We start from the raw sequence: 18,660 nt of genomic DNA on the forward strand, positions 1-18,660 counted from the left end.
CCTTAGAATGAGCCGTTTCTCTGTATGGAGTCCGCCACGTTTCCACAAACACTGGATTTAGTAGCATTTATTCACTAAATGCTACTAAATCCTACACACTGGTCCTTTAAAGTTGGAATATGTTAAAGCAGCACAACCCTGGTCGTCATCCTATGGTCATCATATGCTCTGCAAATGAGCTATATGAAGTGTGGCCCCTTTTAGAAGCCTGGAGCAGTAAAATGTAATCCAATAAATCATCTTCAGATACATCAGATATATTTTGTGGCCCCTCATCTAATTAGTAATATGGCCGATCACCCCTAATTTGCCCCAGCAGACTCTGTTGTGATACCTGTTAGTGAACTAATATACTCCAACTTCAGCTGTTACTTTAGTGGGTATAATGTTATCATAACTGATAAGAAGAAAATAAATAATAAACTATTCTTTAACACTGTGATCTATACATTTTCCTTTTAATGTAGTGTTGAAATTGCCAGCTTAGTGTTTAGATGACCCCCATTTGCTCTGTTCTTTTTATATGTTAAATTCCTTTGGAATTTCCTCTGGAATATGCTGCTGCCACGGCCTGGTTTCCCCACAAGGATTAACAAAGTTTCATCTTATTATATCTTATGTCATCCCTCTCTCCTCTCTGTATCATCCCACAAAGCAGAACCGGTTAAAGATAATCTTCAAAAGAGGAACCAGTAACAAAAGAAACACCAACAACTTTTGTTCGACTTGATTTCTCTGTGATTGTCAGCGCACGGTTCCCTGGGCGGCTGAGCACAGTGAGAAACCCCCCCCCAAAAAAAGCGTCTGTTTTCTTGAGGATTTGGATGTGAAGTTTCTCACACAATCTGTTGTTTTGAATCTCCTTTGTCTGCCGCTAGATTAAAAGACACACACACTCTCTCTCTCTGTGCCGTATTTGCTTTCTGAGCCCCTTGCGTTGAGTGGGCGGCTAGCCGTGACTGGCACTGTCAGATTAGCCCATTTAAAAAAGACATATGTTTATTGCAGCGCGTTTGTGTGTGTGTGTGTGTGTCATCCATACTATTTTCAGACTGTGATGTATGCTGCATTATTCATGTTAAATCATGCAGAGAAAGATACAGTCTTGTGTCATATAATACCCTTGCCATAGGCCTCTGGTTGATATCATCACACACAGAAACACACACACACACACGCGGGTACATTCACTAAATACTTAAGACTCCCACAAACACACAAAAACAATCTCTGGCACACTCACCCAAACATACTGTTACATATCGGTGGACACACCCAAGATTCACTCCCACACTCACATACAATACACACACGTGTAAACAGACACACACAATTCACTAAATCGCATTAGGCAAATGAGAGCGAGGCCGCGCGGAGCCAGTAAGGCTCTCTGTTCGAGTGCTGTTGCTGTGACAGATCCTGGAATAAATCACGTTTAGTTGTTGTTGTTTAATGTGCAAATCTTTTATTCAAAGCACAAGCTGGTTGTTAACAAGTTTGTCCAAACACACACACACACACACAATCCCATAGGCACACACACACACTCGTACTGTATGGATTTTTGCAAGAAGAGAGACACAAAATCTGCGGCTGCAAACACACACTTGCTGTGAAAGAGCGTGGGATAGATGTGGATGTGAAATGCCATGGGCGTCATTACTGGACTCATATTTCATAATCATAAGGCTATCCATCAGCCCTGTTCAGCTAATGATGACAACGCCAACACACACACACACACACTCGTGGAAACACACACCTAGAGAGACACAAGTGTTCTCTATCTAGATATGAGAGCTTCTGCAAGGGCACAAACACGAGCAGCACAAAGAGAGGAAACACTGTCGCATGCATACACATGAGCACTTTTAAGGATGCTTAATTAGGCCCACACATGTACTAGAAAACACACTAACGCAAAGAGATGTCCTGTTGGGTAACACACACGCTCACACACACATAGACACACAAATGTAGGCTGCAGTGAATGAAGTGGCTGTTGACAGATTTCAGCAGTAATTGATACCCGTGTTTGGCAGCCATTTTTATTTGGCTCAACCACAAGCCAGGAATGATCTAAGCTGCACAGCACACACACACACACACACACACACACACAAAGCCCCTCCTTACAAGCATCACTTGACACATCTTGACACGTATCTTCCCATACACACACACACATCTGAACATGAGATAAAATGTCACTTTAGGCTTCCAAAGGCAAAGGCAGAGGATAAAAAAAAAAAGATCTCCCTCTTTCCTGCCCAATCGGTGAAGGAAAAGGTGGCACTGCTGCTGCGGTTGAAGACTGACTGCATTTTAATTGGTTGTCATCGTTGAACTTTATCTCGCCAGTGATGATGAGTGAGGGGAAGGGTTCACAGAAATGTTCACACAAACACAAAAGAGAGGAGAGGAGAAGACGAGAAGAGAAAAGGAGCCAAATCTTACCTTAAACAGACGCAAGATGTTGGCCACCATAATGGACACGGAGCTGGCCGCTGCTCCAATCACCCCTATGATTTTATCCGGCTTGGTGAAGATTGGAGGGTCTCCATTAGCGCAGCGGACGTCGGAGCCGTCCCTCTCTATCAAAGCCTGCACAAAAGTCAGGGACTGCTCCAGAGCATACGTGTCCCTGGAGCAGGTATCCAAGATCCGGGCCCCCAGCGTGATGTTTGGCAGCAGCTCTGGGTCCTTGTTGATCAGGTCGATGGCGAACATCATGGCCTCCAAACGATGGATGCCCTTCTCCTTCTTCAGCTCCCCGCATGGCGTGCCACGATCCCCCCGTGAGTGAACGGGAAATAATCCGCCGAGGATGATGTCCCCATCCAGTCGGATGGAGTGGGCATACTCAGGCGCCGCCTGTGGATCTGTTGGGATCCTCTGAGGGGAGGTGACAGGAAGGAGCCAAGTGTAGGAAGTAGCCATGAGCAGGAAGACGACAGAGGGAGACTGCGGGTAGGAAGTCGGGCTCCACTGTGGTTCCATGATCAATGAATGATTACCAAACCAGAGCCAAGTTGATCTTAAAGAGGGCTTTCAGATGGGTATTCCAAAACTGAGGATTCTTAGGAATATTCAAAGAGAGCACCTTCCTATTGGTCAAAACAGGGAGGGGTGAAGGACCCCAGGGGTGGAGCTAGCCGAGCCCCATGAGCGAATCATATTCCAGAATAGGCAGCGCGATGAAGGGGAGCAGTGGCGTAGAAACTTGGCTGCGATGTAGTCGAAAATCTAGAGTTCGGAGCCTGTAATCCACAAGTCACATCTTCAGCAGACCCTGTTGAAGAGAGACAGAGAAAAGACGTCTAAGCACCGATGCGATGTTGAACATCAAGCTGCTGTGGGGATGTACGGTCCACCTGACAAACACATGTAAACCACTCATGGGCAGGGACAAAAATGCAGCCAAGCATACCAAAAACAAGTCACCAATTCGCACAGGCTCATTCGCCTGCACACACTCACAAGGGTATATAGTGTTTCCAGCAGACTTGTCAAAATTTGCACTGCCATTCTATAATTGAAAACCCAAAGTCTGTCAGTTTGTAATCACCTCTACACACACACACACACACACACACACACACCTGCAATCCCTCTTGGCATATCGATGAGTGGAACCACAGCTGTTAAATGGACAGCAGAGACCTGGCGAGCTGCCCTTGGGCCTATTCGCAGGAAAGGCAGCAGACCTACCTGGCTGCAGTCGGAGAAGACGGAAGAAGAGCGAGACAAGACGAGATGAACCAGAGCTGGAAGGAGAGGAGGAGACAGGAGGAGAACGGAGGAGGAGGGAGACGGGAGAGTGGGAGAGACCACCACGGAAGGAGAACAAGGGAGGAAGACGGAAGCAAACCATCGTGAGAGCAGTGCGAGAGAACGGAGACCAGCAGTGAAAAGACGGAGAGCCGGTGCCCTGGAGCAAATGTGTTGTGCATTGTCAAACACCTGCCGAGTTTCATGGCTGGAAGCCTAAATGAAACACATTACATCCAGTACACCCTGCTAATCGCATCACACAACACCCACCACACACCACAACCACCACACGCACAACCACAACACCCAACACACACAGCCTGAAGTCACAACAGGTAGATTTAATGTTGAATGTTGTTTCCTTTGCATTGAACAATATTTAAAAATGGTTCCTATGCCGTTATCCTGCTTGACCCACAGCAGGCGGTTGCACCTCCTCCCTGGCAGTAAGTAAATGTCCTGCTCTACCCAACTGAGCTTGGCAGCATTAAGCAGCCCGCCCTATGAAAAGTGCTATAATTGGTCTGCGGCCCCACAGAACTGAAATTGGTTGTGACAAAACCTGGTTGGTTCTACGATGATACAAGCCTGCTGATGCCCTGCTTTCACTTCAGCCGAGGCCCTGGGGATTTTCTATCTTTTCCATTATAGCATCCGTATTTTTTTGTTCTGATCAACAATCCTGATTTCTATTTATTACATGGAGACAGCATTTTGATCCCCTAAGTACCAGTAAAGGGTACTTCTTCCTCTCCGCTGCAATCTGTGCTCACAAGGCAGAGGCATTCATATAATTGCCCAAGCACTGATCACCATACCAGCTTAGCTCCAATAAGATGTAATGCTCCTAGAAAACCCTAAAGACTCTGAATGAAGAATTCACAGCAGATACTTCGGATTTAAATTCAGACATTCAGTGGGCTAATTCAAAGCATTTGGTCGTCATTTACTCTCATTACCATCCATTTTATATAATCCCAGGCCATCACTCTTGAAAACAAAGACCCTTTATTATCAGAGGCCCTGGCTTATCTCATACACACCCCGCTTTGCTATATGAGGTGACCTTTTCGCCACACAATTCTAGCCCTATTAAATTAGCTTTGTAGTTCTGGCCATTGCTTATATTCCCTTAGAGACAATAACTTTATACTGTACTTAAGTACCATTATAGCTAGCTTAACAGCTGGAAAACAAGGGGAACAGCAACTGGCTCCTGTCTGAAAGTCCGCCCCACCCCCCGGAACTCTCCCCTTTCCAGTTGATATCTCGAATTGTTAAAATCCCTAGAAAAACTAAAGTATAAAAATGTGGTTTTACACTTTCTTGGCTCCGCTTGTCTGCTCTCCTGTTTGTAGCTTTTATTTTATATCCAGTGGACAGATATGAGAGTGGTATTATGTAAACTGTGACTGCTGTATGGAACTGGGACTATATCTCAAGGCTGCGAATACCAACTGCCCGGGGCTTCTGCCCTCAAAGCGAGCCAAAGCCTCCAGGTTCACCCTTGTGGCAATTAGTTTGTGGTAACTGCTTGCAAATATCGTTGGTTATACTGTATGGATCACCTGGGAAAATTATAGGCAACAAAATAATGACGGCTTTAAAGCAGAACTGCGTTATGCGCCTGATCCTGGAAGCCCCAATCCTTTACCACCCGGCGCCCAGCGGCCAGCCTAGTGGGTCACGCGCTTGCGTCACCACCTGCCATTTTTTCTCTTCTTTTTTCTTTTTTTCTCTCTTTTTTTTTTTTGGCCATATCTTCTACATGGGGTCCTACTCATATTTCTGAACTGCAATTGTTTCTGCCTGGTCTTCAGGATCCGACGCGTCCACACGCAAAGTACCGCCTCATTTAGCAAAAAAGAAGTTGGAAAATATTCAGCAACCTGCCTTTTCAAGGCTGACAGGTCTCAGCGTCAGCTTCATAACAGCATGACGTCGCACGTCTTCTATGCCACTCCATTTTAGATTCGTTCAGTCCACCAATTAATTCATGCAGTTTCTCCTCACACTCTAAGCTGGAATTAGGTTCCAAGAGGCCACTCCACACCCCAGCCAAGCTACCGCTATGATCTAAAAACCCTGGCTTTATAATAACTGGTTAGGCCTATTCATACTCACTGCCAAATACTTGTCCCTTATTCAACAGTTTTCCTTGATTGAGGCTCTCACTTGGCTTCAAGCGCACAGAAAGATGCCAACATGAGCTGGTACCTGCTCTATTCATACTTATAAACCCAATTAAACAAAATCAAATCCTAAGTCTATTACAAGTCTAACAGGATCCACTGTTTGATATACGAAATCGGAATCTTCCCCACAACCACAAAGGAGCCCATGGACCTTACAATGAGCCCCTAATGGACGTATTTAATCCAGAGGGAGCGCATGATTTAAAAATTGTAGCCATTAGCTTCAGATGTACAGCTATGGCAGGCGTCCCCGAGAGGGGGGCCACCAAAAATCAGAGCAGCGGCCAATGGTGAAACGTTTTCTGACTGAAACTGAAGGCCCTTGAGTGTTGTTAAGGGAAGTTTCATGGTCTTCATTTACACTTTGTACAGGAATTATTCACATTCTGCTGTGTGGGTGGTGTGGGGGGGGGGGAGGGGGGGGGGTCTGCACACTCCAATAATGTGCACCTACTACATATGTTATCTATTCTTAATAACCTGAGTCTTAAGATATTACTCCTTTCGATATATGCTCCCACGAGAGTCCTTATACTTTATGGTGGCTTGTACAAACGGCTCAAGAACCCCCCCCCAGATTCTTTTCCCTTGCCCCGCAGCCTGAGAAAAGGAAGCCCCGGCAGACCGTTCGCCTGAACAGAGGAGGTTTGCCCCCTGCAGGTTGTGATGGCTTTGTGGTTTCAGGATGACAGAGGGTTAAACCCGGCAAGGAGGCTGGCGGCTGGCCTCATCACTCTTTTTATTTCCACCGCACGGCTGGCCTTGTCTAGGTGAGGAGTTGACCCACTCCTTGTTCTGCTCTGTTTGTTGTTAATCTCCTCTCCTTTGCGGTTTCATTCCTCCAACTCATCCCCACACCTGGCCTCGCTTCCCTCCGCTCAGCTCTCTCGTCTCTCCCTCCACCACCCACAGGGATTCTTTGTTCATCTCCTCCACTTTTCTCCCCGTTCTTATTAGCCACTTTTCTACCATTTTCTGCGCCTCTCCCTATGCCGTCGAGTCCTCCTCTCCCTCTCTCCTCTATTACCGATCGCCTTCTTCCAGGCCTTCACTCCTCTCCTGGGGAGCGCGCTGCGTCTTTCAGAAAATCTGATAGCTTTTCTGCCGCCCCTGTCTCTCCCCCGATTCCCCTTCCCTTCCCTCCTCGTTCTCTCCCTCCCAGTAGTTGATTTTTTATTTTTTCTTCGGAGTCTCCCGTTCAACAATTGCAGTCGGTCTCTCCCTCTGTCTCTCCGTCACCTCCTTCTTGGTCTCCTCTCATTCATACCTCACTTCTCTCTCTCTCTCTCTACCTGTTCCTTACCCCTTGCTCCAATCCCAACCATCTCTCTCACTGTCCAGCTGCATTCTTTCTACAATTTTATCAAGATCGTGGGCCAGGGAGGCATGCAAATGGTGATCCTCCCTCTTCTCCCACTGTGGATTCTCCCCGCAAATTCAGCGTGTTATGGGCTTACCCAGACTGCAATAAATAAATAAATATTAACTGAAATGCATAGGTATATGAGCCGGATCCACCCATGTAATATATTAAAAATCTTAATGCAATTGTGGACCCATCTGCAAATACAGCACATTTTCCCCATCAGCGTTAGCTACAAGTGAAAACACCCAATTTTCTCTGCCATATTCCAATTGTTTCCATACATGGATAAACACATTAAAAATCCCAGCTTACATTGCTAAGAGACAGAGATAGCTCACGCATCGTTTTTTAAACACACATGCCTCTGACGTGATTAAGTCATGTGTCTGGAGATAAAACACAGCCCACAGGTTCAGAAAGAGATCAAAGTCTATGGGTGTAGGCTCATTATGCAGCCCTATAGGCTTCTCTCTGTACAGCAGCGGTGGTATTCTGATTGCACCCCCCCAATTAAGACAGTGCCATCCACAGTAAAAGCAGAGAAACACCACTGCAATGGTACATTTAGGGAGATCAAATTATGGAGCTTATTCCACATTGTCATTAAAACACTGTATGCCAAAAGGAATATAGAGTTACTAAGTGAAACATACCTCTTCCCATGTGCTGGTGAGACATTTACTCACCTAACCACTATTGCAAAAGATCCATGTGAAATGAGAGTGATGAGTAAAAATCAATAAAATCCCATAAGAAATAGGCTGCAAGACAAATTGAGACAATAAATAAGACAGACTGCCCAAAATCCATCCCTATAGAGGAATGTCAGAGAGAAAACACCCACAGAAAAAGAGAGAAGGGGGAAAAAAAAGAGGGATGCAACAGCATTTAGTCAGAATGGGGAGGTTGGAGGAGGAGGGGGGAATTACGAAATAATAGTAGATATGAGATACCTCAGAAAATCTAATTCTTCCGAGAGTGTGTGAAGCGCCTTCTCCAGCCTCCTCCGCAGACTCCTTGGGGTCCCTGTCCGCCTCAGGCAACTTCCTTGCGGAGCTCAGCAGTTTTTTATTTTCTCTCTTTTTCTCTTCCCCCCCCGCCACCACCCCGCAAGACCCCCAAATATCAGAGCTCCTGGAGTGAGATTTTTCTTTTTTTTTTCCACAACAGCAAAAAAAAAAAACGGATTTAAAGACAATAAGACCATCCGCAAGGCGAAGACATGGAGGAGGAAAAAAATATATATACGTAACCGATATTTTTTAGATATTATTTTCTTTTTATAAGTGATCCGTCGTGACCAACAGAGGAGATTATACAGCTGAAAATGCAATTACTATCCCCGCACTTGTTTAAGGTGACAATGGAGGGAGGCTGCCTGTAACGAAGTCAATACCCAAGAATGAGCCTCAGATACAGAGAGAGTGAGAGAGAGAGGGTGAGAGAGGGGAGAGAGAGAGAGCAGAGGAATTCATCATACACGGATCCGGTCAGCCATGATCAATAATGTTGTTTTTAAAAAAGACCCACCTGGTTCCTATCCATAGTCCTCTCCGAGTTTTTACGCACTTTGCGCATAAATCCCTTTTTTAAAAAGGTGGAAGTCCACTCGTGCCTTCTCCACGGCAGCGCGCGCTCACTCACTCCTCTCCGGTTCCTCCGGTTTGTCGGTGCTGAAAGGGACAGCGCACGACTCCACACAGCCAAACGGAGCACACACACACACACACACACTCTCACACACACACACACAAAGAAAAAAGCCACTCTACATGAAACATATGTAATTCAGACATCGAGTGCGCTCAACCCGCCCGCACCAAATCACCGTCTAATTGCGCCACTGTCGTCCTGCAGAGTGCACCCATTCCATCAAGTTTATTACTAATCAATCAGATCGATAGTTTCCACAATAGAGGGCTTTGGTTATTTGAACATATTAATAAGTCATCAAAATATGCTCACACGGGCGTTGCGCCACACTCTTAATTGCCCCGAACTTCAATCCATTTTTACTGCGCCCATTGATTTCCCCCCTTGTACAACCATAGCGCCGTGGCTCTTTGTGGTGAATGGAATTAAATAAATGAACCGCATCCCATCTGCTGTGTAATAACAATTTGATAAGCTGTGTGGAGTGAGAAAACCAGGCAATCGAAACAGACCCGGGTGTTCTCTGATGTGACAATGTGGAAGATGTGCGCAACATGTCCAATTTGTGGCTTTTTACCACTGCGGCGAACGGTGGAGGGGACGCGGTGCAATGGCCCCATCTTGTGGACAAAGTTGGGTAATTGCAATAGGAAGAGGGGGGTGTTCTCACACCTGGTGGCACCTTCAAAAATGGAAGTGCAGGAATTGCTGTTGGTGGTGCTTTAGAGGTAAATGTGAGTGGATGTAACTAAACCAATGCACTCAGATAATGCAGTGCAGGTTGGAGGTGCCACTTTATACTTCTACCTCTCTACATTCCTTGCATCAATCAATAACATATTGACATGAGTAAAATCCTACTTGCACTTTAATGCATCAGCAATTATACTCCAATAATGTAACATATGATATAACACTCACCATTTTTCTGCATTAAGTACTTTCACTTTTGATACTTTGAATACATTTTGCTGACGTGACATAGTTTTATTTAAGTAACATTTTCAGTGTTCTTGTAGTCTAATATAGTATTTATACAGTGTGGTATTTCTACTTTACTTGACTAAATCATCAGTATTTCTTCTGCCGCTGTAAAATGGGGATCAGGACGTACCATAGATCTTTTAGTGTATCTCTGGTCTAAAGGACTACTGCCGGACTGGCTTCCCGATGTGCGGATCCCCTCTCCAGCAAAACAAAGGTTCATTCATTTTTTGAAACGTTTTGGTTCCTGTGATGTTAGCTCTATCTATTGAGAAGTTTCCTTCCTCTACCCTGAAAAGAAACACCCTGAAGAAGGTTATGTGCAGAAACATTTAGGTTATTATTGTGCTTCAATAAAGTTGGGGATGTTGGGAGACAGCAGACGCCCAAAACCAACACAGAAATAACACTGATGATATTCTACTGGAACTCAGTAAAAGATCTTTTCCAATTGGACCTTTGGTTACAAATGTGTCCCGTTTCTAAGTTGAGTTTATTCACACTGCCAAAAGATATCCGGCACGGGTTCTATATGTGGATCAATATGCACTAAAACACTGTGTCTTACTGACGTCACCGGCATAAATCCTTGTATCACTCTAAGGGACGTCAAAAGGAATGACATATTGCCTCATCGGAAATAATGTGGAAAAGGGAAAGAAGGAATTCAAAAATATGGGAAAATGTAAATATCCAAAGAAGCAATTCTTGAGAAGGCAAATGAAACCACCTCTCTGTAAGAGCTGTAAACAAACATGATTGATGGAAAGCGTATGACTCATATCTGAGGACACACAAAATAAAAACGAAGCCACACAAAACTCCCCCTGAGGTTTGAAGCAGTACATTTTTATTTATTAAGTGGTTGGTTTTAACATTCTTGTCACATCTGAAATGCTTCACTAACTCTTCTCAGATTCTCTAGAAGGTGAGCTTAATAACATATTACAACTGATGATGAAAGAGATGACAAGATTAAAAAAAAAAGGAGTCTAAGAGTCTCTTGAGGATTGATTCCTGTTCTCTTCTTGTCACAGTCCAACAAAAACCTCCTTTAAAAAGGAATGAGATGCAAAAAAACCCAAAGACAACTAATTGTGGAACAATGCAAACTTGCCTCAGTGACAGCGTAGTAACTAGTCAGACATTGAAGCATATGGTCAACCAACAGTTAGGTACAAGTCAATAACTATTGTGACTATTATAACTATTATTTATACCATCCGTGTAGGATGAATCCGTATATACATGTTTTCAAGACCTTGTTGCAGTAGCATTTTTCAGTTATAAAAATAAAGTTTGGTCTTTCCTTTTTTCTCGTTTTGTTCCATTTCATGGCTTTCTGTTTGAACATTAAGACATATCTACATTTGGTCGTCCTCAATCCTTCGCTCCCAACTCATGTGCCAGTGTTTCAAAGACTACCTCTGGGTGCCGTTGCTGTCATTAAAGCAAATGCAGCCCTCCCACCCTTTAACTGAGTACATGAAAGCACATTTTAAATGAAACTGATGCAGCAGTTAAGGTTGAAAAGAAAAAAGTTCACAAGGTTTATTTGAATGAGCCCCAGCATCTTTTTTTCTGTTTGTTTGTTAATGGAACTAAAAGTTTAAGATAAACTTTTAAACTTGGAGAATTGAACTGTTTAGCTTACCAGAGCTTGTTGCTTTTCGTCTCTCTCATGTTTACAGCGTTCACATTTTGGCCCGTTATAATCAGGATTAGCACCACAAACGGTAGATTCCCAAACAGCTGGTTGTCAATTCAAACCTGTTACACCTGCTGCTTAGGCACTATAGCTGAGAAATGTCTACTCACCCACTCTGGGTTTGAGGACTGATTCTAATGTGGCCAAAAGGGTTAAAGCAATAAATGGGATGTTGCAGTGGAGTAACACTGTGATTTTTTTTTTTCTTAGTGTCAGAACATATAGAAAAAGTCTTCCAGTTAATGGTTTCTAATATGTTAAGCAGTATGGCTGTGCATTCAAACACACATTAGTTGACAGTAAAACGTGTTATTAGTCGATGAAGAACTATTTTTCCTGCTCACTGTTGATTGGATTCTCACACATTAACAGTGATTTACCATGTAGGGGGTGATGGTTGGTGTTAATTTAATAGTTTTGCCCGTGGTAGCACACCTTAGCATTAACAGTCCCAGCTGTTAAATTCAGAAATAATCCATATTTGGAAGAAAATTGATTCCAATGTGATTTAATATCTATTAAGCATAAATTCTTAAATGATCATTGTATCACCTTGTATTGTTTCATATCGTCATAATTAGTGCCACTTAAGGGCACTGTTGTGACATCTGAACCTAAATGGTTGCCTCGTTTCAGAACCTTACTCCCTCGGGTCTGTATGTTTCTGTGTTTTTATCTGTGCGTTTCTTTGTTGAGCTGAAAACAAAACTCCCTCCTTAAGTCTTGTGTCACAAACTGATGTCTTATTGAACCCATGCTTCACGTAACCCAGTTAGAAGAGAACCATTATTGGGACTAATAAAGTGACTAATATATGGAGGTAAAATAGGGTACGGTCAAAGTAACGGAAACCCTTCACAAAAGTTTCTCACATGTAGTTCAACAACAAAAGGCAGAAAATAACTATACATTTATAAGAGGAGGTTTTAAAAAAATAAGCGCACACACAATTTTAAAGAAAAACTGCAAAACGTTTAGTTTCCCTTACTTTGACCATACATGTAATTAATGAGCATTTCATCTTCTAAAACAAGACTCGAGCTGCTGTTACCACACGTTACCAAATCCGACTATGGGCTGCTTTCATGAAGAATATTACAGCTGGAATTCTGATCTGTCATCTGTTTGCTTCTCAGTAACAACATTTACATGGAAATAATATCATTTTCAAGTCTTAGGTGAGCAGAAGACTTACAGGGGGAAACACTTTGGGTACGGCGTATCTCTGTCAGATAGCAGGACACAGCAGTGCTCCTGTCGTCAGGGAAAGGGGGAAAAACTGTATTTTCTGTTGATCTGTCGTAATGTCGAGCAAATAGTCTTGAATAAATCAAGTATACATTATAAAAAGGTACAGAGAAAAGGAAAACTGATTTTTAAGGACTCAAATAGGTTTTCTGTATCTGTGTGGGACTGCGGGGTTTAGGCAAGTGAGAACAAAAGAGAGAAAAAAGAAAAATCAGCTTTTGTTTCCAGTCTATTTTCTGTGGAGGCCACGATCCAGTTCTGATTCCCTACCTCTTTCACACTCTCTCTCACACACACACACACACACACACACACACACACACTGTCACAGTGGACCTTCATCCTTTTGCTAAAGGCAGTTTACCGAGAGCAAAGCAGTAGGAATCAGTCAGCTGCATATGGATCTATATTTAGATACTGTTGTAAGTAAATACAGATATATACAGGTGTAGTGAATCTCTTCACTACGGTCTCTCCATCGATAGCAGCGCCACCGTCCAGCAAGCTGGCTGGCTTCATAATGAAACTATGCAGCAACAACAAAAAGATTCCAACAATATATTTGGTTCTAAAGCAAAAGGTGGAAATCCTCTGTACTTCACTCCTCTATCGTTTTCCGTTGTTCCTTTTGTTTGTTCCTTCATCTCTGCTCTGTGCTCCTTCCATCCGTCCATTATTTTTCCCAGTTGAAAGTTTTGATTCGTTTCTTCGTTGTTAGCGGTTCACTCGTCCATTATCCCCGGCGGACTGTGAACAGAGAGAAGAAGAGACAGATGAGAAAGGAAGAGAACAAAAGAAAGGAGGGAATACAGAGAGTAAAGGGAAGAATCAAGAGAGAAAAAAGGGGAGGAAATAAAGAAGAAAGAGCCGTTAGACAAAGAGAAAGATTTCTAATGAGCAGAGAGACACAGAGACATAAGCGAGAGGGAGAACGCAGGAAACAGCGAGTAAAAGGGAGCGGTCAATGAAAGCCTGCAGGATGATTGCGGTGGCTCATCTTTGCTCTGGGGAATGGTCTTCTACACAAACCTCTCTTGCCACAAAGGAAACTCATATATCACAAGTAAACTCACATGCACACACAAAATTGCTCAAGTTCACACCACACAGCAGAGTCTCTTTGTGGTTTTCTGAATACACAGCTGTAGCAGAGAGAGAGGAGGAGGAGGAGGGAGGAAACATGATGCAAAGAAATCCAGTGCAACTCAAGAGAAGAAATAAAAGCAAAAGTGAGGAGGGCAAGCATAGAGCGATGAAGGGGAAACAGGTACAGGAGGTAAACCCTGTGTATTCTTACAGTGTGGGTTTCACCAGGCCAGGGATTTGGAGCGGGTGCTGACTCCTTTCCTCCTGTTGGCCGCTGCCGTTGCTGCGTTACGATGACTTCGCTTATGAGACTCCAGGTACAGCTGACAACACAAAACGAGGAAAAGATCATTTCATTTGAATTTTACAGCAATCTACAGATTCATTACTCATTGATATGACAGAATGCAACCTTATTATCAGCTGTCTTTTTAGTATTACATTGATTTAGGATTGATCTACAGATTATTTTCTTCATTAATCTGTTCATTTGTTGGCCTATACATCAGAAAAAATACATTCCTTATAAATGTATTGTTTCATTTGACAACAGTCCAAAACCCATAGATATTACATTTAAAGCAGAGAAAAGCAACAAATAATCACATTTGTGGAGCTGGAAAATTGCTTTGGAACTTAAAAGCTTAAACTTGCTTTAACACTTTTATCAGTGGCATGGTTCTGATATTATATGACTTTGTAAGTCTGTAACATAAATACAATAGAGTCTCATCAACCAGAGAGAAAGAGAGATTATTCTGTCAAATTCTTTTCAGAGAGTTGTGACACTAAAATAATGGAACAACATAGAATATTATATGGTGGTGGGATTTCTAAGGAATTAGGGAATGATTGCTCAGCTTAATCAATGCAAGTCAATGTCTCTGATCTAAGTCAACAGCACTGAGGCTCTTCAACAAGAGTCTTCATCAGGGCACAGTGTGCAAAGTGCTTCTTTTGAAAGAGTGATTCAGAATACAATACCTTCTTGGCAAAGGCCCGTCCACACTGGTCGCAGGCGTGGAGGGAGAAATTCTTGGTCACCCTGACCTCAGTGGAGGTCGACCCCGTAGCGCTGCTCTCTGACTGGGCGTCGTGCCGTCGGGTGTGTGGGGTTTGGTTGCTGGGCGAGGTGGTGGAGGAGGAGTTGCGTTGGTGTGTGTGTTTTTCACTGCGGCGGGTCAGTGGGGGGCTGATGGAGCGATGCTGGTGGGTCTGCTGTCTCTCCTGCTTACGGGTGACGGGAGGGGAAGGAGCGAGCGCCGGCGTTGAGACATCCTGCTGCTTCCGAGTAATGGGGGCAGGGGGCGGGGCAGAGCTAGAGGAGGAGGAGGAGGAGGAGGAGGCTGATGTGGTGCTCGGGGGAGCTGTGGAACACTCTTGCTTGCGAGTGACAGGAGGTGAAGGGGAGGAGGAGGACGGCGAAGAAGCGTGGCGTCCGTTCACCTCCTCTTTGATGTTGCTGCCTGTCCTCTTGGTGGGGTTTGTGCTGTTGAGGACGACCTCAGCTAGCCTCTTCACCGCCCGGCTCTCCAGTTTGGGCATGATCTTGGCGAGGTATGCGGAGGACTTCTTGTGGACCACGGTGACATGACGCAGGACGTCACGTTTGCGACGAGACTCGTAGCGACAGAGGGGGCAGCGGTAGAACTTAATGAAGATGTCGTTGCCATCTGTGTGGAGCTCGATGTGCTTTGTTAAGTTCTGACGTGAGCTGAACTGTCGCTTGCACAGTTTGCAGAAGAGCTGCTTGAAGTCAAAACCCACTGACAGTTTGGTCATTTTGGCGGGCACGCCCCCGCCGCACGTGTTGCCCCCACGTGAAGCCGATGATGGTAAGGACGATGTCATCTTTGGGCTCGACGGGGCCTCCTCTTCCTTCACCTTCATGGTGTTTTGTGGCACCGGAATAGCTTTAGTTGTTGTCCCGGTGCTGTCACTAGGAGACGGGGCCGGGCTACTGTCGATGTCCTCTTCCTCGTCTTCATCTGAAGGTTCAACTGCTTCCTCTTTCACGCGGATATTGTTGCTTTGGACTACAGTAGCGCTGCTGCTGTTAGGAGTGGCTGCTGGAGTCGAGGAGGTGGGCGTGGTGGCAGGCCTGTTACTTTTGATGCTATATATTTTGTGGACAATACGCATGTGTCTCTTCAACATGAGCTGAAATAAACAGACAAAAGATCAAAGACATGATTACTCTACAATTCAACAACCCATTTCGATAGTAAAATACCACCCACAAGAACAACTTGAGAGTGCCTCTTGCTGCCAGGACTTTTAAATAATCAAAAGCTAGAAACGCTTGAAGCTGCCAGCGGGGCAGCGAACCAACCTGAGAGCTGTAGTTCCTCTTGCAGAGCGTGCAGCGACACGAGGCCGGGTTCGCCTGCGGAGAGGCTGGGAGCGGACTCTGAGGTTTAGGCTGGTTTTGGTTTGAAGGCGTTGTTTTAGAGTTCACGGGGGTCGACTTGGAGCTGTGGCCACGTGTTGGAGAGGAATTGTTGCTCTTCCTGGGGGGTGTGACCTCCAGAGAGAAGGGCTGGCCGGGCCGCGAGGCGATGCTGGGCGTGATGGTGTCCCTCCGTAGACCGCGATGCACCTCGTCGAAATGACGGCGTACGTTGGCTTTAGTAGCGAAGCTTTTGAGGCACACTGGGCAGGATTTTCCAGTAGGTGTGCTGAGAGTCCTTGGCCGTCCTGCAGTAACAACAACAATAAATATTATTTCTAAATTACCATATTCAATTATTTCACTGTAATTTGCATCAAATCTTACCTTTCACCATAGAGAGCAGGCTTGTGGGAACTGTACGCGTCTCTGTGAACTTTCGGAGCTCTTCCAGTTTGGTCTGGTGCATTTTTCGGCAGTGACGTCTGATGCTGCGGCGAGAGTTAAAGTCCTGACCGCACAGACAACAGGAGATTGTAACATCCTCGACCTGGATGGGAGGGAGAGAACAAAGAAGAGGGGGATTGAGTGATTCTGATAAACAAGGCAATGTGGAAAATGTGTTTTATCAATTAGAATATGAAAATGCAACACATCTCAGGCATGACAAGTATTTCTAAAATCAGTTTAAAGATGTACATGCACTGATTTTCGTTGGATACTCACTCTGAGCACCCCAACTTTACTGTCACTTGTGCTTCCTGACGTGTCCAGTCACCTACCCCACTAGTGGACCCCTCGTCTTCAAGCTGTGGCTGCTCCTCTTTAGTCTCCTCCTCAGCCTCCCATCTCCTCTGTCCTTGATTGTGTCCCGGGCTGTTGTGGCTCTCTGGCCCTCCCGTCTGGCTCGGCTGGTTGTTGTCCACACCCTCCATTGGTTCTCCTTCCCATGCTACCGGACTCTCTCTGGCACTGTGAAGGACATTGAGACAAACAGTCAGAGACAAGGAAGGGCTGCGAGGAGCCTTAAATCCCATAAACAAAATGAGGGTCTTGACAAGTAAGTTAGATTTGAAAAGTTACAGGACATTTTGATCCATCAGCATACCACCTACCTGGGTGTGTGCGATGGATATCTCGCCAGCTCCTCCTCTGTGGTGAGGTACTGGAACACGGCCTTGGTAGTGGTCTGAATGGGCTCCAGTCGTACAACGTAGTCTGGCCGGTCGACTCTGGGATATATGGCGTCCAATAAATCCTTCATGGCTACGCTCTGTCTGTCATCACCCGATGAACCTAGAAAATGATGAAATAATATTAAATATTATAGTAAGTAGTAGGTTTATCCCTAATAAGGTCCAATCAATAATATTTTGTTTAGCCTTTGCACAAAACTACCATATGAGTTCCTGATCAATACCAAGCACTACTGTTACTTCTATGGCTGCGGAGAAATCCGATATTTCTGCACAGGCGGACTGGGCCCAGCTCACTTTCGGTGGGGATGCTTGAATTTCCTGGGGCTTGCACTTTGCTTCATTTTTCTCATAACCAAAGCAAAGAATGGTGCATGGTTTGAAAGGCAGAAGGAGCTTCAGTATTATGTGGAACTAACAGTGTAGAAGGCAACGTATGAAAGCTTAGTTCATGTTTTCTTGCCGATGCAACATAACTGTATCAGCTAACAAACAGAGAGCAAGCTTAACATTTGTAAACAAAAATATAAGAAAACAAGAAGGGTTGTGGAAGAGGACACAAGTTGGTGTTAGGTGTGTGTAGATGGTGGAAACTTATTCCATCATCATCTGACATATGGCAGTTTGTCCTTACAGTTGGCAAAACAACACTATTAACAAAAGGACCGAACCCTTAACAGCCACAAGTATGTGCCTCAGGGGCCTACGTGTCCTCTGAAAATGTCTTTGAGCAAGACACTGAACCCCTGGCTGCCTTCCTCTTGTGGCAAAGTGTGCATGAGCATCTGATAAAAGCCCAAACATCTATATAAAGAAAAAAATCTCCCAGAGGCCAGTCACCCTTCTCTTCAATGTTCTTTTGTGTTACTGAACAAATTTAAAATGACCACAAAGAAGTCAAAATGGAAAAACATTTAATACAGGTAGAAAGTGGATGGGCTGAGTAACTCCATTTATAAACTGAAAAGATGAGGGTCTAGGGCTGCAAAACATTTTCTTTTTGTAAGTATATTTTTTCGGCTTTTATGCCTTTATTCGATAGGACAGCTGGAGACAGACAG

General features: G+C 44.5%; 1 protein-coding gene across 2 annotated transcripts in view; it reads right to left on the bottom strand.

Moving 5' to 3' along the window:
• Window positions 1–10,800: 10,800 nt before the first annotated feature.
• Window positions 10,801–18,660, bottom strand: part of znf800b (zinc finger protein 800b) — a 29,063-nt gene continuing 21,203 nt past the window's right edge. For both annotated transcript variants that reach the window (XM_035677397.1, XM_035677389.1), the window contains 7 exons: window positions 17,519–17,699; window positions 17,186–17,375; window positions 16,791–16,953; window positions 16,347–16,711; window positions 14,999–16,174; window positions 14,226–14,337; window positions 10,801–13,675 (listed from right to left, as the gene is read on the bottom strand). In XM_035677397.1, coding sequence (XP_035533290.1) covers window positions 14,236–14,337; window positions 14,999–16,174; window positions 16,347–16,711; window positions 16,791–16,953; window positions 17,186–17,375; window positions 17,519–17,699 — 2,177 coding nt within the window. In that variant the 3' untranslated portion in view covers window positions 10,801–13,675; window positions 14,226–14,235. The remainder of the gene's footprint in view (window positions 13,676–14,225; window positions 14,338–14,998; window positions 16,175–16,346; window positions 16,712–16,790; window positions 16,954–17,185; window positions 17,376–17,518; window positions 17,700–18,660) is intronic.

This window comes from Morone saxatilis, unplaced genomic scaffold, assembly GCF_004916995.1.
Source record: "Morone saxatilis isolate NCDOM2014 unplaced genomic scaffold, NCSU_SB_2.0 Contig10, whole genome shotgun sequence".
Taxonomy (NCBI): Eukaryota; Metazoa; Chordata; class Actinopteri; family Moronidae; genus Morone; species Morone saxatilis.